This window comes from Pseudophryne corroboree, chromosome 10, assembly GCF_028390025.1.
Source record: "Pseudophryne corroboree isolate aPseCor3 chromosome 10, aPseCor3.hap2, whole genome shotgun sequence".
Classification (NCBI taxonomy): domain Eukaryota; kingdom Metazoa; phylum Chordata; class Amphibia; order Anura; family Myobatrachidae; genus Pseudophryne; species Pseudophryne corroboree.
Genome location: NC_086453.1, coordinates 76971109 through 76997752, shown reverse-complemented (window position 1 = coordinate 76997752; position 26644 = coordinate 76971109). Strand labels below are relative to the sequence as shown.

The 26644-nt window shown below is 42.4% G+C and overlaps 1 protein-coding gene across 2 annotated transcripts in view; it reads right to left on the bottom strand.

Moving 5' to 3' along the window:
• LOC134966062 (carcinoembryonic antigen-related cell adhesion molecule 1-like) overlaps window positions 1–26200 on the bottom strand; it is a 78865-nt gene extending 52665 nt beyond the window's left edge. For both annotated transcript variants that reach the window (XR_010188578.1, XM_063942527.1), the window contains exons 1-5: window positions 25977–26200; window positions 25493–25807; window positions 10641–10916; window positions 5411–5695; window positions 3392–3691 (exon numbers count right to left, since the gene is read on the bottom strand). Coding sequence is in view for 1 of the 2 variants with exons in the window: in XM_063942527.1 (XP_063798597.1) it covers window positions 3392–3691; window positions 5411–5695; window positions 10641–10916; window positions 25493–25807; window positions 25977–26040 (1240 nt within the window). In the remaining variant the exon portion in view is untranslated. The remainder of the gene's footprint in view (window positions 1–3391; window positions 3692–5410; window positions 5696–10640; window positions 10917–25492; window positions 25808–25976) is intronic.
• Between the last annotated feature and the right edge of the window lie 444 nt (window positions 26201–26644).

Below are 26644 nucleotides of genomic sequence, written 5' to 3'. Positions count from 1 at the left end.
GAAATTTTCACTGTCTGTATTATCAATTAATATTTCTGCCTAGTAAATATCTATGTAGCCTCTTAGTATATTCTTACCTGTTTAGCAATCTAACTGAATGGACCACAGTTGTCCCATATTGTACTCTATCCGTGTATCCACAACCAGCATAATTACTACAGGTACACCACTGATTATCCAGCACCTGATAGTTCGGCACCTCTTTTAATCCACCAGGTGCCGGGGAAAGTTAGACTGCGGGTGGGAGTGTCTAGATAGGCTGTGGGAGGAGCTTAGATAGGCAGCGGGGGGCTTAATTAGGCTGTGGGCGGGTAGTCGGGCTGCGATGAAGAGTTGGGCTGTAGTGGGGAGTCGGGCTGCGTGGCCGGAGTTCCCTTGCCTCTTTCACGTTAATTTATTTTTTCATTCACTATTTACTGTGCTCTTATTATAACATGTTCTCTTCTTTACTGTTACAGGAACTTTATGCAACATTATATAATCATTTCTACACTGCAAAACCTGTTCTTAACTTTCTCCCTAAATTCTCTTACCTACATTCACTCATATAACCCTTTCAGACTGCCAGCAATAACCTCGAGCGACCTGGTATTTCAACTTGGGTAGCGAGCAGGGATGAACACGGGTTAAAACCGTCTTGTAGTGCATTGTGAACAGGTAGGCTGTGTCGATGACACCACGGTGTCAACGGCCCAGCCAATGACACCAACAGCTAGACCATTCACACCACAGGAAGGAGATCATCTCATCTCCAAGCGCCCCCCACCAGATGTGTCGGTGGTGACGTCACCAACCAGCAAAAAGCCGAGTTGGACCGCCTGTCTGAAAGGGGTCTCGTGGAGTCTTACCCATGTACAAATCCTGAGTGCAACTCGCCATTTGCGGTCTGAAATCGGTATTAGTAACTTGCTCAAAATCTCAATTTAATATTTCCATTTAAATCAACATACTGTACCCAAAATTAAAAGGCACTTCTGTAAATGACAGTCTATTTGAATAAATCCCATTCATCATTTTTAAGAGTCTAATTTGATAATATTTCCCAGGGAGCGATACCTGAGGGCATGGCCGCAACTAGGGAGGTCTAAGGGGGCATGTGCCCCGGTGCAGAGATGGGTACTAGATGGGTACTCTGCCTCTCCTCTTTCCTCTCGGCCCTAAGGGGACACCTTCTGCCAGGTCCAAGAACCCTCACTGCAGGTACCAGCTCCCCAGCACCACCAATAAAACTCCCCCCTTCCCGGCAACTAAAACACTAATGAATGGGGCAGGGGCAGTGACCAAGGACTCTCCAGCTGCTACCTTTCATTTTCCAAGCATTGGTCCATGGCCACTCACACACTCCAATGCCTGTGTAAGTGATGTCTGCCCAGATGCCTGTTCCCCAGCGCCTCCCCCTTCCCACACGCAGCTCCACCAGAAAAGGACAGGGCCCTAAGGGGCTACCTACTGCCAGGTCCCAGAACCTTTGTTGCAGGTCCCAGCTCCCCAGTACCACCAATGTGGACTCCTAGGAAACCAACCTCCCCCCGGCAACTAGAACACTTATGAATGGGGCGGGTGTGGCCATTCACACACTCCTGTGCCTGTGTAAACTATGTCTGCCCCCGGCCCTGTTCCTCAGGGCCTCCCAGACCTGCACTGCAGCTTCACCAGAGGAGAACAGGGCGAGAGGAAGCAGCAGCAGTCGATAATTAGTCTGGGCACTGAGGTGAGATCTCTATACGCCAGGACAGCTGCTGCCTCCCAAAGTGTGGTCCTAGGTCCCGACTTGCATGCAGGGCTTTGTAGTCCTACAGCAGTTGGCCAGCTGGAGTCCTCTCCCACCCCAGTGTGTGTGATACAGTGATTGCATGGCTTATATCAGGTATATAACACCAGCCAGTCCTAGGGACTCGTCTCTGCAGTCAGGATAACCAACACTGTGTGTCCCTCCTCCCCAGAAAGTTGGTACTGCTCCTCTTTAATTGGTCCTAGGTCCTGATTGGCATACTGGGCTTTGTAGTCCTATAGCAGTTGGCCAGTCAGAGTCCCCCACAATACTGTTTCTAAGGTGCATGTTAGTTTTGTTGTGTTGTTGTGTTCCTATCCATTTTCTTAGGAAGTGTGTGCTGAATGCACCCTGCCATTGCTGGTTGTCACTTTGTCAACTGTTTGGAACCATGTCAAAAACACAGTAATAAAGTGTGTGTGCGCATGGGGGGTGCCAAATTACTGCCTGCCCCGGGTGCCAAAAATCCTAGCTTCGGCCCTGCCTGAGGGTCTCGCTACCACTACTCATAGTTCTAGTAAAAAATCATCATCCACCAATATTACATTCTATGGTCAGGTTTTCTGGTATTAAGGACCAAGGGGTTTATTTATGATGCAACGGGTTGCACACCTGACACTTCTGATTGTGTTTATGGCCGATATTTAAAAGGGCAGTACTGATGGTGCAATGGTTCTCATTATTGTCTCACAGCACTGAGGTCAGAAATTAGCCCTAGTGTGTAGGTGTGTGTGTGTACATGTATTTAAGGCCTAATTAAGAGCTGATCTTAGATGTGCTAAATTTAGCATGTCTACGATCAGTTTCACAGACATGCGGGGGACGCCCAGCACAGGGCTAGTCCGCCCCGCATGTCTGGCTCTGCCCCCCCGCACAGGTACAAAAGCATCGCACGGCGGCGATGCTTTTGTACCTGACGACTAGCTCCCTGCCAGCATAGCTCCTGCACGCTGGCAGGCCACTACTCGCCGCATCCTGGGTCACAGCAGCTGCGTGTAACATCACGCAGCCGCCGCGGACTGCACCCCCAATGGTCAGGACACGCCTTTGTTGTCTGGATCATGCCCTGGCAACAGCATTCTACCCCCGTTGGCATGCCCCCTCCTGCCTCACGTCCGCCTCTGCCTGTCAATCAGATAGAGACGATCGCACAAGTGAGATGCTGATAGCATGTCATTGGACTCCCGGGGTACGCACGCGCAGTGCATCCTCTGCGCGTGCGCACTCCATAAAGCAATTCAGACTGCGATCGCTGCCGCTGCAGTGATGCAGTCTGAATTACTCCCTTAAATGGACCAAGAGGTTCTTATCTGTCATCAAATTCTATGTTAATGCTTTTACTGGACGCGGCTAGTAAAAGTTTTGTTCTTTGAAATATTGGGCATAAACACAATCAGACGCTCCTAGTTTTACAACTTGACGCTTCGTAAATAAACCCCCAAGTCACAGCAGTGCTTCAATTCTGCACCAAAAGTCCAAGATCAACTGTAACCTGAAGTTGTAAATTTATGGATACATTTCCAAAACTGTAATAATTTATTCCAAACTACCCCTATCAAACACAACAGCCATTGATAGACTAAATAAAATGCACTTGTTGCAGCATACAGTAATACTCACAAGCCAAGTCCAAGCTCAGTGCATGACTGGTCTCATTGTTCAGCAAGTTAGATCCTGTGCAAGTGAAAGATCCATTATCCTTCCTGGAGACTGGGCTGATGGTGAGATTGGAGTAAGGAGGGGAGCTTCCCTGTGTAATGGTATATGATGGATGTTGCGTCCCATCCAATAGCTCTCCATTCAGTGTCCAGGAGAATGTGATGGTTGAGCCTTGAGCTGAGCAATGCAGAGACACAGAATCATCTCCCACCCAGAGAAATCCTGATGTGTTACTGCTCAGCATCACCGCAGAGACTGGTGCTGCAAATCCAAAGACAGTAGTAAGGTGCTTAAGTAGGAAATTTATTAGGCAAACAGTATAAAACCAAGGTTAAAGGGTGCTCTCTATAAGAGAAAAAAAAATAGTATTTATTAATGATATCAAAACAAAATACCAAGGTTGCAATCATAAGCACACTTGTACAGCAAGTATTATCATATAGGGAAGTGTGGATCTGATAACACATACAGTATGCCATTATTCCTCCCTGGTAGCTCACAATACTGTATGGCCTGCTCATGCAGCCAATCCAGATGTCCGGGATTAATAGAGTTAAGATAACTCAAAGCTTACTGTGCTCTAATGTACTAATTAGAGATGTGCGCTGACCCCCGTCTTCTGGTTTTGACAAGTCCACCCTCAAATGTTTGGGTTTTGTTTTCTGTCTGTACATCTTAAAAAATTGCTAAAACAGGTAACATCATGTAGCTTGGAGGCTAGTATACTCTCCTGGGTAAAATGGCATCTGAAATCACGAGGGAGGGACATACTGTACATGCCATCCAAAACATACACAAAAGATCTGATTTTTTTTTTAGATCAGAACTTGTGGGGAAGATCCAGGGCTGGATTAAGGCTTGTGGGAGTCCCGGGACAACTAAATTGTGGGGGTGGCCTTCCAATAAAATGACTGCTTGCCCTGTCCGCACCCCCTATATCCCCCTAATATGGCCACAGTACACCCCACCCCCTTCCATGCTACCCAGTTACTCACCTCCCATGCTTTCTGACCTGGCAATCGGAACAGCTGCCAGTGCATACAGCGCAGAGCGTTTCCTGAGTCCCTTCATCAGTGGCACGGATGTGATGTGTTATGTGCCACTGATGAGGGACTGAGGAGCCGCTCTGCACTGTGCCGTATGTAGTGGCGGCAGCTGCTGTCCCAATTGTCGGGTCTGATTACCCTGTGTGAGGGGGCACCAGGACAACCGCCCCTGTCTCCCCTCCCTTAATTCGGCCTGGGAAAACATGAGCCAGGTCTCAGTTCTACTCAGAACCCCAAAAGTGATACGAGCCAGGACTTGCCTCAATTTGAATCCTCAAAATTTGGGTGTGTTTGGTTTTTTGCAAAACTGGACCGCTCATCCAATATGGGGTATATAAGGCATTAAACTGACATTTTTTGGGAAATACAGTAATGTGCTTAATTTTATTACATGGATATGTCTGTATCACTGAGTTTATTCACTCATTGATTCCTACAGTATAGTACTGACATTACGTAATCTGCGTCTAATATAAGTACTATGATTTAAAGGCAAAACTACACAACAATCTGCACATAGGCTGATGTATAAGCAGTATACTATATTTATAAAAGAAAAATAGTACTGTAGAGTAGACTGTACATTTATTCTACTGTTTACAGAATTTCTTTGGATAATTTATGGGTCTCCCGTATTCAAAAATGTATAAAACAAATGGATGATATATTAGATAAACACTGATAAATGTCAATGTCTGATGGTTCATATATTACAGGTAACAGGGGCAGTGGCCAAGGGCTATAAAAGATTTCTATTCCCCTCTGTGGTTTTAATATGTTACTGATACACTGTTATTGGCTTTTGTCTTTATGTGGAAGGAAGGGGTTTATGGTATATAACTGCATAGGCTATTATGTACAATGATGCACTTGGAAAACAGCAAACAGTAACAAAATATATCTACTGCATAGAAATCTTCCTTGTATTACTCACAGGCCAGGGTAAGCGTCACGCCATTGCTGGTACTGTTGCTTACTGAGTTTGAAGCTGTGCAGGTAAAGGTTCCGTTATCATTGGCTGAGACAGGGCTGATAATGAGGGTGGAGTTATTCTCGGTGAGATAGTACCGGTGGTCAAGAGGCAGTGGTGCCCCCTGTAGGCTCCAGGAAAAGCTGACATTTGTACCACCACTTGAACAGCTCAGCGAAACTGAAGTAATTCCTGGCCAGACCAGCGAATCTGATGCGTTACTGGTCAGGTTCACCCCAGAGACCGGCACTGGAGATGACAACACAAAGATCACATTGGCACATGCTGTAGAACAACATACTCAGATTCTTACATTAATCAATCACAAAAGAAACTGTGTAATGATCATAATTAAAAAAAATACTCTATGTCACAGAGCTGCTAGCTGACTTCTTATACTAAATTTAACAATAAATGAGCATTATCCCATATATGCTCTGTACGGATGTGTCCCCATATACTGTGGTTTCAGATGCTCCAAACTATGTGCCAGTACCCATGCGACTCGGCTGCGCCTAGCATCTTTCTAGCTCAAAATGTTTGTTTTATTTACATAAATCAAACAGTAAGTAATAGAAATACTTTGCTAGATTATACTGATCAATGTGATCTGTAATGTACTGTACATTTGTGCATGAGTCTGAATCTGTGTATAAAGTGCTATAATGCAGCAGCCGTGACTTTTTCTCACACAAAGGGGTAAATTTACTAAGATGGGAGTTTCTATTTAAAATGGGATGTTGCCCATAGCAAACAATCAGATTCCAGGTATTATCTTCTAGAACAGTGGTTCTCAAACTCGGTCCTCAGGACCCCACACAGTGCATGTTTTGCAGGTAACCCAGCAAGTGCACAGGTGTATTAATTACTCACTGACACATTTTAAAAGGTCCACAGGTGGAGCTAATTATTTCACTTGTGATTCTGTGAGGAGACCTGCAAAACATGCACCGTGTGGGGTCCTGAGGACCGAGTTTGAGAACCTGTGTTCTAGAAGGTGCTAGATACATGAGAAGTAGAATCTGATTGGTTGCTATGGGTAACATCCCATCTTAAATAGAACTCCCATTTAGTAAATTTACCCCAAAGTTCTATTGTGCTTCATCTGCAACTGTGTATGTGATTAAAACTAAGGGCCTAATTCAGACCCGATCGCAACAGCAACAATTTTCCCTAATGGGCAAAACCATGCAGCACTGCAGGTGGGGCAGATATAACATGGGCAGAGAGAGTTATATTTGTGTGGGTTACATTATTTCTGTGCATGGTAAATACTGGCTGCTTTGTTTTTACAGTTCAATTCAGATTTCAGTTTAAACACACCCCACCCAAATCTAACTCTCTCTGCACATGTATATCTGCCCCACCTGCACTGCACATGGTTTTTGCCCATTAGAGAAATATTTTGCTGTTGCGATCAGGTCTGAATTAGGCACTAATTCCAGTGAGGTTAAAGTCACAGCCTGGCATCTCTGGTGTTTCACTGCTTCTACAATGTGAATAAGATACAAATTTAAAGAAAAAAATGGTATGCTACACCCAGAGGCGGATTGGCCATAGGGTTTACAGGGAAGATTCCCGGTGGGCCGACGCACCCATGGGGCCTGTTTTGTTTGAGGACATGTGATCCTCTTTATAGACATAATGAATAAGATGCAAAATAATTTGCATATATGAAAATTACTTTGCCACTTAGCCTGTGATTGCAGATGATCTAGTGTATGCTCTGTCTGCCTGCTTGGCTGACATAAGATTGAGTGAATAGTGATTGGGATATGGTTGGTGTAATAAGAAAGAAAATATATCTTTCTAAAGAATTATATAGTTTCCTAAATTCTGAAGGTGTATCATATAATGTGCTCATAAAATTTAATTTTATTTTTTTTAACTTCCCCCTTGATGCTGGACATGCCGAGTATCTGGAAAGTCTTGGGGGGAGGGAGCTGCTGCCATGGCCCATGGCTAGACCTTACACCTCTGGTGCTGACGATGTGGGGCCACTAGTACAAATTTTTCCAGGGCCGCTTTTTGTTCCCAATCCGCCCCTGGCTACACCTTTTGAATGGCTGAATCAAACCAGGCATCTCGCAATGTGTGGTGTAAAGACGCCTGGTGTATGAAGACACATGCACTATGTAGCATACAGTATTTTAACCATGCAACCATATACAATATACCAGTATATGGTCCTTTCAATACAAAACAATACAAAACAATACAATACAATACAATACAATATACCAGTATAGGGTCCTTTCAATACAAAACCATACAATACAATACAATATACCAGAATAGGGTCCTTTCAATGTTAATAATACATATTATTGTACTTGTTTATTCCTTGTTTAGCGAGTACAATAATTTCACTTACTGTCTAATTACATATAGAGCATATTCATTTGCGGGCTGATTCAGAGCCACATACAAGGGCGTACCTACCATAGGTGCAGGCAGTGCAGCTACTATGAGGCCTAGAGCTGAGAGGGGCCCACCATCTCTGTCAAAGCTACATGTGTTATGTACATTTTTCACTACTGGGTGGAACACAGGGGCCCCTACAAACTTTGCCTTGGGGCCTACAATATATCTAGTTATGTTACGCCCCTAGACCTGCTTATTGTAATGTGATATAAAATTAACTGGAGGGCATTATAATGTTATATTTTGGGGCAGAAGTACTAAGCCTTGGAAAGTGATAAAGTGGAGAGAGATAAACTACCAACCAACAAGATCCTGTCATTTTTCAAATACAGGGTGGGATGTACTAACCTCTCCCGCTGCGGAAACACCCCTCTCTGCACTCCCGTTGCATTCTCCACCCACTGCCCTTCACTCCCTGTAGTTCTCTCATCTCCCGATCCGCCTCTTTACCACCCCGGCCACTCTGGACTCTGCGTTGTCTCTTTCATATGCGCATATGACACAGCCTCCCGTCATGCACACACTGGACTGTGGGACACCAGAACAACTTTCCAAATGCCCGCCCTTTACAGTTGGAATCAACAGTGATAAGACAAACTGGGTAGTAACAGACAGACATAGAGGTAGGAAGGCCCTGCTCACAAGCTTACAATCTATAGGGAAAAAGGAAGGATACACAAAGATAAGCTCTATTCAGGGCCGCTAGGTGTATGCTAGGTGTGTCTGGCACACAGCGCAGTCGCCCTGAGGGCGCAACTGGCCGCATACCCGTTCCAAGGGGTCTTTAGTCAGAGGCATTGTAATGAGTCAAACTGACTCATTACAAAGCGCCTGTGTGCGCGAGGAGAGGAGCAGCAGCTTTGGAGTGCACTGTAATTGGTGGCGGCACCACTGCAGCTGTCCCTCTCCTTCCACATAGGCTGGCCGCCGCTGCTGTGAATGCTGGGATGTGCTTCCCATCATTCTACCTATCTACCTATCTATTCTGTCTACCTAATGTGTAAAAGGTGGACTCTGTCTGCCGTAATGTGTAAAAGGTGGACTCTGCCTGTCGTAATGTGTAAAAGGTGGACTCTGCCTGTCGTAATGTGTAAACGGTGGACTCTGCCTGTCGTAATGTGTAAAAGGTGGACTCTGCCTGTCGTAATGTGTGAAAAGGGGGACTCTGCCTGTCGTAATGTGTGAAAAGAGGGACTGTCTGCCGTAATGTGTAAAAAGGGGACGCTGTCTGCTGTAATGTGTAAAAGTTGGATTGTCTGCCGTAATGTGTAAAAAGGGGATGTTGTCTGCCGAAATGTGTAAAAAGGGGGACTGCTGCCGTAGTGTATAAAAAGGGGCTCTACCTGGTGTAGTGGCGCTACTTTGCAGCGTAATTTGAATAATGGATACTACTGTACACAGTAATATAAATTGGTAATATTTTGTGGCCACACTCCTTCCCCATGAAGCCACGCCCTTATATTTTTGACGCACGCCTGCGACATGCACTGCCCCTATTTTGCGTAAGGGGGGGGGGGGTGGGGGCGCTGATGCAATTTCTTGCACACAGCGCTAAAATGTCTAGTTACGGCATTGGCTCTATCTATAGCATAGCAATCACCAGATTGCAACGACCGTCCTGACGGGATGTAATTAGATATGAATGCTTCTGAAGGTCATGTGGGCTATTCAGGAATTTGATAGGCTCGCCTGAATAGGTGAGTTTTCAGGGAAAGCTTGAAAGTTTGGAGGCTAGAGGAGAGTATTATAGTGTGTGAGAGGGCTTTCCATAGGGTGGGTGCTGCCCGAAGAAAGTCCTGCAATTGTGAACGGGAGCGAGTGATCCGCGTAGATGAGAGATGCAGATCTTGTGCACAGCGGAGAGGTTGAGTTGGGAGATATTTTGGGATAAGCAAAGAGATATATGCTGGTGTAGTTTGGTTAATAGCTTTATATGAGAGTAGAAGTATTTTATATTGAATACGATAGAATATGGGCAACCAATGGAGGGACTGACAGAGCGAATCAGCAGATGATAAACACATTGGGCCGTATTCAAATGTATCATGCCCAATCTCCTTTTCTAAAGTGATACCAGTTATTGCGCACATTGCGCCCATAGTAATCAGGTTTACTTGTGTAAAGGGTTAGTCACCTTGCTACCCCTGGTGTAGCGAGCTAAAATGATAATACCATACCCATCAGCAGAAACAGAATGGGTGTGGAAGGGGGTGAAAAGAATTGAATACCGCTCATTGACTCTTTCATAGCTCCCTGTACCCCCTTGCAGCAGTTACTGACCTTTTACACCTTATACACCCCCTTACAGCACAGTGATCCCCTCACAGCTTACAACCCCCCTCTCATATAACAAAGACCCCATCACAGCTTACAACCCACCTCACAGCACACACTGTGGATACCTCACAGCCCCGTCATAGTGCACATGGATCTTCTATGAGTGGGGCTGTGAAGAGATCAGTGTGTACTATGAGCCTAATTCAGACCTGTTTGCAAAAAGTAAAATCTTTCTGTAATGGGCAATACCATGTGCACTGCAGGTGGGGCACATATAACATGTCAGAGAGAGTTGGATTGGGGTGGGTTATTTTGTTTCTGTGCAGGGTAAATACTGGCTGCTTTATTTTAACACCACAATTTAGATTTCAGTCAAATATAACTCTCTCTGTACATGTTATATCTGCCCCATCTGTTTTGCCCATTAGAGAAAGTTTTTGCTGTTGTGATCAGGTCTGAATTAGGCCCTATGTCTGTCATTCATCAGACTTACCTGTTACAAATATATGCACAGAGTTACTGGTTCTGGTGCTGACCGGGTTCTGGATGGTGCAGGTGTAGGTACCAGTGTCATTCCCTGTGATTGGCTGGAAGTCCAGGAATGCCCCCCTGCAGGTCACATGGGGCTTAGAGCAGACGTTCTCCTTGTCCTTATGGAAAACGTAGCTAGATACATTCTGATTGCCAGCGTTACAGTGGAGAGTCACATTCTTGCCATCAATAAGACCATCAGATGCATTGACCACGAGATCTGGATCAGTGAGGGAAACTGAAACAAAACACAAAATAAAAATCAGTGATGTATTTTTGTGTGTGCCTGTTTTAGTCTATTGGTGTATATCTAATATAATTTTTAAATGAAACCTTGTGTATTTAGGTGACATTAAAGATCCATCAATAAAAGTATGAAATGTTGCTTTGGTGGTGAATATTTAAAGATTTTTCAACTTCGATTTCAAGTAATCTTTCTCATATACTAAACAATATATGTCAGATACAATAGCGAGTGACAGCACAGCTTATTTGCAACAGTGTATTTGCCATGTTTTCATTAGGAACCCACAACATGGGTAATACCTTACAGAAAGTGAATGTCATTTAAAGATTCACTGGAAATCTTTAATAAATTCCCATGGGGAGAAAAAATGCAACATTTTAAGGCTACTTGTATCTTTCCAACCTGTGATTGTTGATTCTTTGTTTTAGAGAGACAATTTAAATTGGAGCAGTATCAGGTATTAATCCAAGCCTGTCTATTATGTAGAACATTCATAGTCCTTTTATTTTATGCTCTCCTGTGTACATGTAGGTATACTGGGGTGTGGTTCAAAATGTCTACAATTAGAATGTTGGCGTGGTGAATGTCTACAGTAGGAATGTCAGCATTTTCAGGTGATTGCAACAATAACCCTTTCTCTACAGTAACCACCACCTATACCTAACTGTAAACTGCAGCTTAACCCTAACCCTGGACTATCTACATTCTGCTTGCCAACATTCACAATTAGAATGTTGCATGGAAGTTATGTTGCTTTGTAACATGTCGACATAAAGAAATGTTGACACATGTCAGCATAGCATTTTTCATTATTTTAGCCTTAGCCTAAGCCTAAACCTAAACATAACTCTAACCTAGAACTCAAATGTTATGTCAAAATTTTGATTGTTGTCATACACAATGTTGACATAATCAACATGTCGACCTATCTGTATGTGGTCATGTTACATATGGAAATAATGTCCATGTTGACATTCTGGGTCTCAACATTCAGAAAATGTCAACATTATGGTGTGACGTTCTGACTGTCAATAACTCAATATTCTGAATGTTGACATTCTGACCGAATACCCCACAATGGGTGTCCAACAAACAACAGTTTACAGCAAGCTGACAATTTTCAGCCCAACATGAGTTTATGTACAGTAATATGCTTTTTTACTGTGTGGATTTCAATTTGCTGTCAAAACATGTGGGTTTGTGTCCTCAGAATAGTAGAGTCTATTCATAAAGCAGAGAAATGCCCTGTTTTGGGGAAAACAGGGCGTTTCTTTGCTTTGAGCTATTCACAGAGCGGGTTACCATGCAGAAGTTCCTGACGTCTCCAGCGGCAGCCCTGCTCCGTGCCCGAATCGCATCACCATTGCATACTTTTTTATGGTGAGTGCGATTCATGAAGGAATGGAAAGCTCTGCCTTCTGCTTCTCCAGTGTGTCAGATTCACCATCTCAGGATGGCGCAGTCTGAAAATCAGTGCAAAACAATTCTTCCCTGCTTTCTGCCCGGTACTAGCTTCACCCCCTGAACTCTCAGCAGCCCCTGCAGCCTCCCGGGAGCTCAGCTGACAGCGCATGCGCACAGGGATCTACTGGCTGACTCCATGCATGGCAAAAGAGAACCGCAGCTGAAGATTAGATTGTCGGACCCGTGGAGACCGGATTGCATTGCCGGAAGGATAACTAAACATGAATAGCTACTTATCAAAGCTATTTAACTAGAGGTGTGTGGAAGGCACGTTTCGGGTTTTGTGGTTTGGTTTTGGATCTGGATCCCCACTCATGTTTTGGCTCTGGATTGGTTTTGCCAAAACCACCCTTTGGATCTGAATGATTTTTGAAAAAAACATAAAAACAGCTAAAATCACAGAATTTGGGGGTAATTTTGATCCTACGGTATTATTAACCTCAATAATATTAATTTCTACTCATTTCCAGTCTATTCTGAACACCTCACACCTCACAATATTGTTTTTAGGCCTAAAGGTTGCACCGAGGTAGCTGCATGACTAAGTTAAGCGACACAAGTGTGCGGCACAAACACCTGGCCCATCTAGAAGTAGCACTGCAGTGGCAGACAGGATGGCAGATTTAAAAACTAGTCCCCAAACAGCACATAATGTAAAGATAAAAAAGAGGTGCAAGATGGAATAGTCTTGAAACCTCCCATCCACCCAGTGCCTTCCCACCCTTATGTTGTTTAAACAGGACATGCACAGTTTAATAAACCCATCATTTCAGCGACAGGTGGTCCCCCCTGGAAAAAGCTTGCCAAGTTCTCAGAATCATAGCTGACTACAAACATATCACCTTCTTCTTTGATGACTTTTCACATTATGAGAAGAGGCAAGAGGAAGAGGACAGTGTCAAGAAGGTGAATAAAAAAATAGAGAGGCACACGCAATCAGGAACAACACACAGGCTTTCACCTCCTCTCCTATATTGGTGAGGAACAGAAAGGGCTTCAACCAAGCAAACAATAATTATTAATTGGATATTTTCCCCTCCACGGAGTCTGGAGATTTATTTTGTGAAAATCTCGTGGGTTTCTTTTTTTTTCCATTTTTTATTGCAGTTTTTTTACATATTTTGTGGCAGATGCCTTATTTTTGTTTTCCACAGCTCCCAGTTACACGCATGTGAGCATACCTGTGTGTCCCAGTTACACGCATGTGAGCATACCTGTGTGCTTGTTTATTTTTTTCATATTTAATTTTTAAATAAAGCAGCCCCTTAGATGTTTTAGCAGCCCCTCCTGAGCCCTCACAGCAGCCCCGGATGGGCAAATTAAGTTTGGGTGAGTTCGGTACAGTATTAAGCAGTACTTTGTAGTGAATTTTTTGTTATTGAGCCCCTGCCCTAGTGGCACTTACCACTCTACAGTCGAAAATAATTTCCTACTATAAGTAGGACTGTGGAAGGAAGCAATGCTAACCTCTGTGCTCACAGCATGCCTTAGCCTGGCAAGCCAGACATCTTCCTGGCTGTAAATCACCACATGACTCCATACTGGGCCTTATTCAGTAACTGTGCCTCACTGGAGATCCTGGACCATCTAGTGCTGCAGTGCAATGGAAAGCTGATGCAATGCAAGATCACTGAAACTCTGTTCTTCTAACACTGCGAGGTCTTGCGATAACCCTACGCAGCTCTTAGGAAAAGAAGATCCCTGTACAACAAATGCGCATCTTCTAAATAAATAATCCCAAAATGTGGAATATCAATAATAAATCAAAATTAAGGTTGACTAATTGGAGCCATTCATTTGAGTGAGTACCTAACATTAAATAATTGAGAAGAACCTCTCTCTAATGCTACAGCAAACATTTCACTTTTACCTCTTTGGCAGTGGCACTGGATTATGATTCTGTCTCTTCTGAGTCACACTGACTTTGGCCACAAATGAGGTCTCTCCCCACTTTATTAAAAAACACCTTGTCAAAATAGCAATTTCCATTTCCACCTTTGCGGCTATGTTTTCACAAATATATTTGTGATGTTGAAGCTTGTTTCATATCTATTCTAGGCTTTCATTTAAACTTAGGATCAGCAGCACCCCTGGAATTATAGGTCAGCACCCCTGGATTTATACAGCATAGGCAGCACCCCTGGAGAAATACACAGCACAGCAGGCAGACAACAGCACCCCTGGACTTAAATGGCAGTGGGGCAGCACCCCTGGACTGATAGGGCAGATGAGCAGCACTCCTGGAATGATGTGGCAAAGAAAAGAGGTGCAAGATGGAATTGTCTTTGGGCTCTCCCACCCACCCTTTGGTTGTATAAACAGGACATGCACACTTTAACAAACCAGTGACATGGTCTGCCACATGACTGTGGCTGAAATGATTGGTTTGTTTGGGCTACGACCAAAAACAACAAGCAATTAATCTCTCCTTGCACAAACTGGCTCTACAATGGCAAGATGTCATCCTTATCCTCAGATCCCCCCCTTAGTGTTTATATCCTCAGCCTCACAGAGAAATAATATTCAAACAGTCCACATCATTTAGGTATCAGTAGACTGGTTACACTATTACCCAACGTTTTTGAACTTGACAATGACTTATGATGAATACGCTGATGTTCCTAGGTGTTTAATATCCTTACCACTACTTATGTATTATGGATTGACAAAGGCAACAGATGGCTTGACACCTGTTGCCGGATTTGTGAAGAAATAATTACACACCGAAGAGGTGGCTTTTTTAGTATTTTTCCCAGGCATGACAATGGCCTTTTTCATCCCATGGACTAACAACTGTCTCCACTGGTGACTTATTCAAACAAACCACATCACCACCAGAATCCTCATCGTCAACTTCCTCCACAGCACCAGCTACACCTATATCCTCCTCATCCTGGTGAACTTCTACAGTGATATCCTCAATCTCAATATCAGCAGCTGGACTGGCAGTGCTCCTCCCAGCACTTGCAGAGGGCATGCAAATGGTGGTAGGAGCCTCCTTTTCCCGTACAGTGTTTTGAAGGTTAGGCCTAGACATCACAACCGCGGACAGTGCCAGCACCCCTTTATTTTCACAACACGCCTGTAATTTTACAGCATACAAGACAAGCCCAGCGTACATTTATTTTCACCTCACCCATGTATTTTACAGCATACAGGACCACTGTACTTGTATTTTAACAACAGCACCACTGTATTTTTACAGCATACAGAACAGGGCCAGTATGCATTGATTTTCACTACACCCCAGAATTTTTACAGCATACAAGACAGGGCCAGTGTACATTGATTTTCACTGCACCCCAGAATTTTTACAGCATACAAGACAGGTCCAGTGTACTTTTATTTTAACAGCAGCACCCCAGAATTTTTACAGAATACAAGACAGGGCAAGTGTACATTTATTTTACTGCACCCCAGAATTTTTACCGCATACAAGGCAGGGCCAGTGTACATTTATTTTACTGCACCCCTGAATTTTTACAGCATACAAGACAGGGCCAGTGTACATTTATTTTAACTGCCCTCCAGATTTTTTTATAGCATACAAGACAGGGTCAGTGTACATTTATTTTCACTGCACCCCATATTTTTTACAGCCAGCACCCCTGTATTTTCACAGCATACAGGAGGATAGTGCCACTACCCCCTGTACAACACAGTGACAGCATCACCCATATACAACTTCAGCACCCCTAACAGCACATGAAACACCAGTGACAGCCAGGACAGAACTCTTAACAGCCCAGGTACACTACAGTGACAGGAACAGCACCCCTACAGAGCACAGACTGAGCTTACCTAATGCCATCACCCACAGAGACACAGAGGTCTGTCTCCCTCACTCTCCAAGTCCAGAGTGAAAATGGTGGCAATGAATGGCTGTTTATGTGGAATGCAAAATCCGTGAGAATCAGACAGCGGGATGATGATATTTTGCCTTGTGAATTTGGTGGCATAATATAAATTTTGGTCATTCAGTACTGTGTGGTATAATATTAATTTGGAGCATACAGTGGGGCATACTATGAATTTGGGGTGAACTGTGTGGCATAATATCAATTTGAGGCAATCCTGTGTGAATAACTATGAATTTGGTGGATACCATGTGGCATAATATTAATTTGGAGCATACAGTGTGACATAATATCAATTTGTGGCATACAGTGTGACATACAGTAATATCAATTTGGGGCATACTGTGTAACATATTATGATTTTGGGGCATTTGGGTGTGGCATAATATCAATTTGAATCATATTGTATGGCATGATATCAATTTTGTGCATACCGTGTGGCATAATATCAATTTGGGACATATAGTACTGTGTGATATAATATTAATTTGGGGCATACTGTATGGCATACTATGAATTTGGGGTATACTGTGTGTCATTATATCAATTTGGGGCATATTGTGTGGCACATCTTCAATTGGGGTATACTGTGTGGCATATTATCAATTTGGTGCATACTGTGTGACATTTTATGTATTGGTGACAGGTATGGGCATGTGGGCATCTGATGATTACTGAAGGGGCCATGTATGGTGGTCTATACAAGTTTTAATATATTTTGGTCATGGATGATGGTCTGGCTCCTAAACTTTTAGCTGGCTCCTACAATTTACAAAAATTTGTTGTGCCCCACCCCTTACCAGAAGTGCGCATTGTGCCACACCTATCTCTTGCATTAATAATGGCAGTAAATTTTGTTTTTGTTATTGCTCAGCTTTAATTTGAAAGATCGAGATGAAACAAAGTGCAGGTTATTTCTAAGAGTTTAAACAAAAGCAAACAAAAATACTGTACCGAAACATGTCAATTAGCTGCTATGCAAGGGAATAGCAGCTAAAAAAAAGTACAGCAGAAGATCAGTGCTTGTGGATATATATAACGGTGCACTTAAAAATTCATTAATCAGAATGTGCAATATGGTTTGGTGAATAAAATACCATATTTCGTAAACATTAAAATACTTAAACAAGAAGTATATTAAAAGACAATTCATGCACACAAGGTAATGGATTGTACCAATTACATTCACCTGTATTGCAAATAGGCTCTAGTGTCAGTTGGGTTGCCTATGATCCAAATAACTCTGGTGATCCAGGTCGTGTAATCATATGGTTAAACTCAATCAGTAACCACCAACGCATAAATCAGGGATGGGGAACCTTCGGCCCTCCAGCTGTTGTTGAACTACACATCCCATCATGCCCTGCAACAGTTTTAGCATGGTCAAATAGCAAAACTGTAGCAAGGCATGCTGGTATGTGTAGTTCAACAACAGCTGGAGGGCCAAAGGTTCCCCAACTCTGGCATAAATAAAGAGGTGCATATAAAGGAGAACAGTTCCAGTATAATATCCAACCAGTGGATCAATGTTACCATGTTTGTTTGTAGTAGCAGGTCCATGTAGTCTTTGAATGAGCAAGTAGTCCCATATTGGATCTCCAAACAACGGTAAATATGTCTTAGTCATGTCCACAAAAATATTGCTTGTCCGAATATCAAGTGAAGAGTGACACAATAGGTACAATGAGCAGCTCAACACATTTCAGTATGGTAATCACCCACACCTTCCTCCTTACTAACCAAACCATATAGCACATTTTGAATAATGAATTTCTAAGTGCACCTTTATACAGTGTATACCCATACATAAGTACTGTTCTTCTGCTATCTAAAGTATTTCATGGAGTTCCCACTACAAAGTTATGCCGTGTTCCTCAACATCAATTTAGTTGTTTTTATGCCAACTTGGAACAAACCAACAGACATATTGGGGTTCATTCCGAGTTGATCGTAGCTGTGCTAAATTTAGCACAGCTACGATCATATTCCCAGACATGCGGGGGGATGCCCAGCACAGAGCTAGCCCGCCCCGCATGTCTGTCCGCCCCCCCCCTGCACAAGTATAAAAGCATCGCACAGCAGTGATGCTTGTGTACTTGTTGAGTAACTCCCGGCCAGAGCAGCTCCTGTGGCTGACCAGGAGCTGCTCGTCGCTGCCCCTGCTGCGGCCCACCCTCTGCATGGTCTGGCCACTTCTGCGTTGGCTGGACCGCATCCCCAAAATGGCGGCCAAACGCTGCCGCACCGCCCCCTTCCGCCCAGCGACCGCTTCTGCCTGTCAGTCAGGCAGAGGCGATCGCTAGGGAACGACGGCCTTCGGCCATCTGGCATGCGCAGGTGCACTGCGGCACCGGCACATGCGCAATTCCGAACCCGATCGTTGCGCTGTGAACAACTGCAGTGAGCGATCAGGTTGGAATGACCCCCATTGTTCTTATAAAATTAGTAGACAGACAGACAGATAGTACAGACAGATAGTACATATAAAAGGCAGCACTACTAGACAAATAGGGGGTTTTTTTTGTTTGTTTTTTTGCTTCTAGTGCCCTCCAATTATCACATTCAGCAATGTGGGCAAATGTAATGGAGCAAGAACGGCTACACGCAAATAAAAGAAATTAAGTCTCCTTGGTAATCCAACATTTCAGAACTCCTATATCGTTCTTTTCTGATTAAAGATCCATTTTTTGAATTAGCCTAATTGAAAGCCTAATTTTGTAATAAATGTAGCATATACAATAGCTTTGGAATTATCAGTGTGCCTTCGGTCATTACCTTAGGTGCCATGAAAAAAGTGTGCCAGTAATATACTAGAATAGGGACACATTTTCTTTTGAGACAGTTTTCAGCTACATTTTTACTTAGGTTGCTGCTTAGCTTGCTGTATTTTAATGGCTTACCAACAGGTAACCTACTATTGCTTAACTGCACCTGTCCTGTGTTACAGTGATCGCTAGAAATTATATGACTTTGGAAGGTTTGAACATTGTGCACCCTTCACTTTTAGTGCTACAGTACCTCAGTATGGTGTTAACAGAACAAAATTATGCTGATCATCACTTAGAATTAAACATCTTAATCCATTAATGATTTAAAATATTACATTCTTTCATTAGCAAAATCTGTTTCAAATTCTTCTTCATATACTTTTCTTTCTCATACATTTCCTGCACTGGTATTTGTCTTTCACATAATTTTCTCAGTCTTAGGGTGTGTACACACGGTGAGATATTTTCTTTCGATTTTGACTATATAGTCAAAATCGCAAAAAAAGTTAGTGCAGATCGCAAGGTGAAAGTCACCTTGCGATCCCTATGCGCGGTCCCGCCAGGTCGGCATCGCAAGAAAAGATAGACTGTGCAGGCAACTTAATCCTTGCTAGATCAGTGTACTGTCTAGCTCATCTCACATGTCAATGACATCTCACATAAGCCAAAATCTCACATAAGCCAAAATCGTAAGCACACATAGGAGGTCATTCCGAGTTGTTCGCTCGCAAGGCGATTTTAGCAGAGTTGCTCACGCTAAGCCGCCGCCTACTGGGAGTGAATCTTAGCATCTTAAAATTGCGAACGATGTATTCGCAATATTGCGATTACACACCTCGTAGCAGTTTCTGAGTAGCTTCAGACTTACTCGGCATCTGCGATCAGTTCAGTGCTTGTCGTTCCTGGTTTGACGTCACAAACACTCCCAGCGTTCGCCCAGACACTCCCCCGTTTCTCCAGCCACTCCTGCGTTTTTTCCGGAAACGGTAGCGTTTTTTCCCACACGCCCATAAAACGGCCTGTTTCCGCCCAGTAACACCCATTTCCTGTCAATCACATTACGATCGCCAGAACGATGAAAAAGCCGTGAGTAAAATTACTAAGTGCATAGCAAATTTACTTGGCGCAGTCGCAGTGCGGACATTGCGCATGCGCATTAAGCGGAAAATCGCTGCGATGCGAAGATTTTTACCGAGTGAACAACTCGGAATGAGGGCCATAGTACAGATCTCAATAAAAGTTAGTCAAAATCTGTGCTATCTAGGCTCCAGGGAGTTCAAGGGAAATCGCAAGTGAAAATCGGGCATAGCAAGGATCTCACTGTGTGTACACACCCTAACTCCCCATCATGCCTCCTATTTCTAATTATTTACTTCTTACCACTAACTATTTACTTCTTGCCAGTGATTTATATAGAAACAAAGGGGGGGAAGTGGTGGGGGAATAATTGCCCAGCACACCAAGGGGCATCAGTAACAAGACTTTTACACTATATGGCAGTGATTCCCAGAGCAGTACCTAGACTTTTTGGTGCCCTGTGCCAGAGAGAGAATTGGCATTCCCCCCCCCCCCTTATTTTTTTCAATAGGGACATAAGGTGCATGCCTAGATTGTAAGCTTGCGAGCAGGGCCTTCCTACCTCTATGTCTGTCTTTTTTACCCAGTTTTGTTCTATTACTGTTGTTCTAATTGTAAAGCGCAACGGAATATGCTGCACTATATAAGAAACTGTTAAAAAATAAATAAATAATGCCCTGTGGTGAAGGAGCATGACAAGATTGATCCCAGAGAAAGCCCATGCTATGATGCCCCTTCCCACGTTTATATATATATATATATATATATATATATATATATATACACACACACACACACACACACACACACACACATATATATATATATATATATATATATATATATATATATAGACAAAAAGGACAATGTGGACTCTGCGCTCATTCACTTCTGCTTGATAAATGAATTAAATCCACACTTGTAGCCACAATGTGTATTCAGTGTTCCACCTGATACAAACAATGATCACTAAAAGTCCACTTTGAATTTCTGGACTGCTGCTAGCCTCATTCTGTGTCCCCGGAACTCTTTGGGTGAATGGATCTAGCAAAAGAATATGAAGAGGGGGTGCTTGATAGTGTAAAACCGTTTTATTCAATATAAAAAACTTTAAACAAAAGCAGCACTTTGGGATGTCAAGACTCGTACCGCATCAACCAGTGTGGGCTGGTTACCACATGGTTTAATGAAATTCCTCCCGGCAATTACCCGAACCTCGTCCCGTGGCAACTTGGACTCCTGCCTACCGCCCCTGGCCGCCAGCAGCGGTCGCCGCAGATCGGATCACTGGACCACTTGCTTCGGGACGGTGAAAACCGGAGGATGATGATGTCAAAATGACTCCGCCCTAACGCGTTTCGTCACAGACTTCGTCAGAGGGTGGTGCCATTTTGATGTGACAACTAAATATTTATTGTCTGCATTAGCCAATCATTTACTACATCAATTCACAGGCACAACGGGTCAGTTCATTAAATACACTTAAGCTACAGGTGTTATTACCTGAAGACTATGGGTTACCCCAATCCATTTTGCACTTATTTTTAAGCAGCGATTTGAATAATACCTTTGTACATAGTATTACTTAATATCCCTTTTTGTATCAGTTACAAGTTACATGTATATTCTGATCTGTCCCGTTGTTTACATTATAAATACATATACAACATACAGCAAAATGCATTTAAAAGATACTAATTATTTAAAAAAATATTTTTAAAAACACTAGACCCACAAAGAATAACTCATCCATGTAGGAATTCATCTGCACTTCGTATCTACATTTTATACCGAAGATTACACTTTACAGCCAGGTCATTCTACTACATTAGATCCCAGAAGTTTATGATTACGTATCTTTTGCTTCTTTATTTTTACTCATAAACACTAAGCACCTTAAACGCAATTATTCCTATTTGATGATATGAGGAACCATAAAGATGAGTGAGCTACTACAAATAAACGGGGTGATTTCAAAGCCTTCGTTCAATCCCTTAGGGGTTAACGTATCAAGTGCTAGTATCCAATACGTTTCTCTTTTATGTAGTTCCTTTTCTCTATCATCACCCTTATTCTGAACACGCTGAATACCTTTGTAACGTAATTTACTTGGGTCACTATCATGATATGCCTGAAAGTGACGTGGCACACTATGATTCGCCACCTTATTTTTAATATTTTGCATATGTTCTAAGATATGTATCTTTAACATTCTCTTGGTTTTGCCTACATATACGTACCCACAGGGGCAACTCAATATATATACCACAAACGTGGAGTTGCAATTCATGTAACTCATAATATTATATTGCTTTCAGGCATATCATGATAGTGACCCAAGTAAATTACGTTACAAAGGTATTCAGCGTGTTCAGTATAAGGGTGGTGATAGAGAAAAGGAACTATTTAAAAGAGAAACGTATTGGATACTAACACTTGATACGTTAACCCCTAAGGGATTGAATGAAGGCTTTGAAATCACCCCGTTTATTTGATTCTTTTTATTGTAGTAGCTCACTCATCTTTATGGTTCCTCATATCATCAAATAGGAATAATTGCGTTCAAGGTGCTTAGTGTTTATGAGTAAAAATAAAGAAGCAAAAGATACGTAATCATAAAGTTCTGGGATCTAATGTAGTAGAATGAACTGGCTGTAAAGTGTAATCTTCGGTATAAAATGTAGATACGAAGTGCAGATGAATTCCTACATGGATGAGTTATTCTTTGTGGGTCTAGCATTTTTAAAAATATTTTTTTAAATAATTAGTATCTTTTAAATGCTTTTTGTTGTATGTTGTATATGTATTTATAATGTAAACAAAGGGACAGATCAGAATATACATGTAACTTGTAACTGATACAAAAGTGGTATTAAGTAATACTATGTACAAAGGTATTATTCAAATCGCTGCTTAAAAATAAGTACAAAATGGATTGGGGTAACCCATAGTCTTCAGGTAATAACACCTGCAGCTTAAGTGTATTTAATAAACTGACCCGTTGTGCCTGTGAATTGATGTAGTAAATGATTGGCTAATGCAGACAATAAATATTTAGTTGTCGCGTCAAAATGGCACCGCCCTCTGACCAAGTCTGCGCAAAACACGTTAGGGCGGAGTCGTTTTGATTGTCATCATCCTCCGGCTTTCACCGTCCCGAAGCAAGTGATCCGGTGATCAGACCTGCGGTGACCGCTGCTGGCAGCCAGGTGCGGGAGGCAGGAGTCCAAGTTGCCACGAGACGAGGTTTGGGTAATTGCCGGGAGGAATTTCATTAAACCATGTGGTAACCAGCCCACACTGGTAGATGCGGTATGATTCTTGACATCCCAAAGTGCTGCTTTTGTTTAAAGTTTTTTTTATATTGAATAAAATGGTTTTACACTATGAAGCACCCCCTCTTCATATTCTTTTGCTATATGTATGTATATATATATATATATATATATATATTCTATCTATATATATATATATATATATATATATATATATATATATATATATAAATAAATAACACATATTTCTAGACTATTGCAAGTGCAAGAAAATGGCTTTGGACACAAATCCTCTGTATACCACATTCATGCACTTAACTTTAGGGGATGCAGTTAAAATGCCGGCTGTCGGGATCCCGGTGTTCAGAATATCAACGCCGAAATCCCGATGTCCGACAATGCCGTCAGCCATAATCCCAGCGCACCAAGGCTAATCCCACTCGTGGGTGTCCACGACACCCATACAGTGGGAATAGATCCTGTCGAGAGCACAGCGAGTCACTGAGCCCACAAGGGGACTCTTAGCGCTCTCCCTGCTGCCGGCATTCTGGTGGGCGGGATGCTGCTGTTGGGATATTGACAGCTGGCATCCCGCCTGCCGGAATAACATCCGTAACCCAACTTGAGATCTTGTTGAATTTAAGTTACAATATCCTTTATTAAATAACACATTTCAATATACTGCCATACCCAGGATTCAAACCAATAACCTGTTGAATTCTAATCAAACACCCTACTCATTGAGCGATTTGATCCTGCATAAAAACTATGAACACTATATGAAGTTACTGGTACTTTGTAAAAAAAATAATCAGTATTGCAATTGAGCAGATCTATGTAGTGTGCAGCCACACCCTACATAGATCTGCTCAACCCCAATGCTGATCCTTTTTTCACAAAGTACAAGGTAAGCTTCAAATATTTAGAATTCTCTATCTTAGACTTCTCTAGCTTTCTATGCAAGGGCAGATAGCTCAATGAATTGATTGACTGCAATGCCACAGGCAATGGGTTCGAATCCCGGGTTCGTGAATGTTGTAAAGGTGATAGCGACAGAAGGGGTCAGGGTAGGAAACAGGGGTGGTCAGGAAATGCTCGGCTTTAAAAAGCGGGGAAGCTGCAGGTGAAAGTAATTAAAACAGATAATTGACAAGTGCCACCAACAGCGCCCCCTAACCTGCAGCGCTATATGCGGTGCCCCCACTGTACACATCTGTTTACGGCCCTGGTGATTTCCAAACTTTTTTAAGTCACGGTGCCCTAGAGTTTCAGTATTTTTTTATGGTACCCCTAGACCAAAAGTTTCTTATTGAGAAATTCAGAAAATTAAATTAAATTGTATTTATATGTCATCCTTTGGTTCAGTTATGTGGTGAGGGACAGGATTCTGCTTGTCCACATATTTTATGATTCGAAGCCACAAGCACTGGTTTTGCCTATTGCATTGACTGTAATTAATTTGAATTGGTCCTGGACCACCAACCCAGGGCACCCCGGCAAGCACCCAGAGGCACCCCAGAGTGCCTAGGCACACAGTTTGAGAACCACTGCTATATGGTAATAGAAAGTTCAGAGATCTTCATTACATATATTTGCAAAAATATGTTTAAGTCCTCAGGCCAACTTCACAGCGTCTCTGATACTGGAGGCCCATAATGCTACCTGATAACAGCACCCACTGTGGGCTATATATGTTGCCTAATGTAAGTCAATTTAGATATATTTTTATATGTGCCATTATCATGTGACCTTACATTAGGCAACATATGGCACATATAAAAAAATATATCTAAATTGAGCACCTAAGAGGTATTGAGCAGCTACCATTCCATATTGCAGTGATTTATATAGTACAGACATAAATGAAGTTGTATCATACTATAATATATACTTCTTTATTACTATATGCACACGCAATGGTAATCTTTTATGGTTACATTTATGTATTGCTTTGTGCAGGAAGATATTGTTTGCAGAGTACTGTATGGCGTTTCTGTTTAAATAATTTTACGTTACAAAGTACATTTCTATTAATCAGTTTCCTGCTCAGGCATGGTACTATATACACATTGAAAAATTAAACTTAATGGGAATTGAGCACATTACAACTTATGGTTAGTACCTACCGTAGATGTAGAGCTGAAGCTGTTTTGTACCAAATTCTGTAAGGTCGGCATTTTGAGCAGCCACTGAGTACTCCCCCTGATCAGTGTGTGTAATATTATCCAGCCTCAGGCTTCCATTCATATACAACTCACATCTTCCCAAATAATGACCAAAATAGTGTATAGTTCCAGAAGATTGCAGGTTAGCTACTGGGATCCTGGTACCATTAGCCATGATAAAATTCCATATAATTGTATTTGGTTGGAATGTGAAAGTCACATCTAAGTAAACAGATCCCCCAAGAGCTCCATTCACCACCTGAGCATCCACAGCACCTGCAGGGGATAATACAGCATCACCATCACTGTGCTTACATACATGAGACAAATGACAGAATTATTGTGCAGCCTGATGACTTTTGTCAATTACCAGCAGTGTTTTATTGAAACATTTCACTTAGCAACATAGTTAAATTTTCACACAATAAATCCCAGCAAATGTTACCTGGAACCACCACTCCCATCAGCAGCATCAGCATAGAAGGGAGGACACATTTATAGAGACCCATGGCTGATGCCCCCTGTCTGTGTCTGATTCTGCAGTCTCTGCCTCCTGAGCTCCAAGCTGGAACCTTTGTTCTGTGCTCTCCAGGTCCCAGTCAGTTTCACTTCTTCTAAGGGGAGGTCTGCGAGATAATAATTAATAACCAGATGCTGTGGAACATTGCAGAGTAATATCATACACACTACACAGCTTCCTGGTAGCTCTGCCAATAACACACATCTTATGCAAATACACTAACCTCCGTATGCACAGGAAATGGGTACATACTCAATTGCAATTAAAATCGCTAGGTTGTGCCTAAGAACACCTTTTCCATGCATCTGAGTACTGTACTTGTTAAACGTATTATTCTTTTTCATAATAATTTTTTGATCTATTTATAGTTTATAGAACAAAGTGAAACTTATACGAATGTCTTTGAGAGTTCTGGGCATCTTTACTGCCCTGTGTCCGGGGACACAAACCCAAGTGCCATCCAGTTATAATCTTTCAACTGCATATAACTGGCGATAAAGTGGAAGTCCTTATAAACATTATTCTTTATTTTCATATTCAGCAACATTTGTATTGTTCATTGTTCAATATTTCCTTTAGGTAGCCACTGTCCA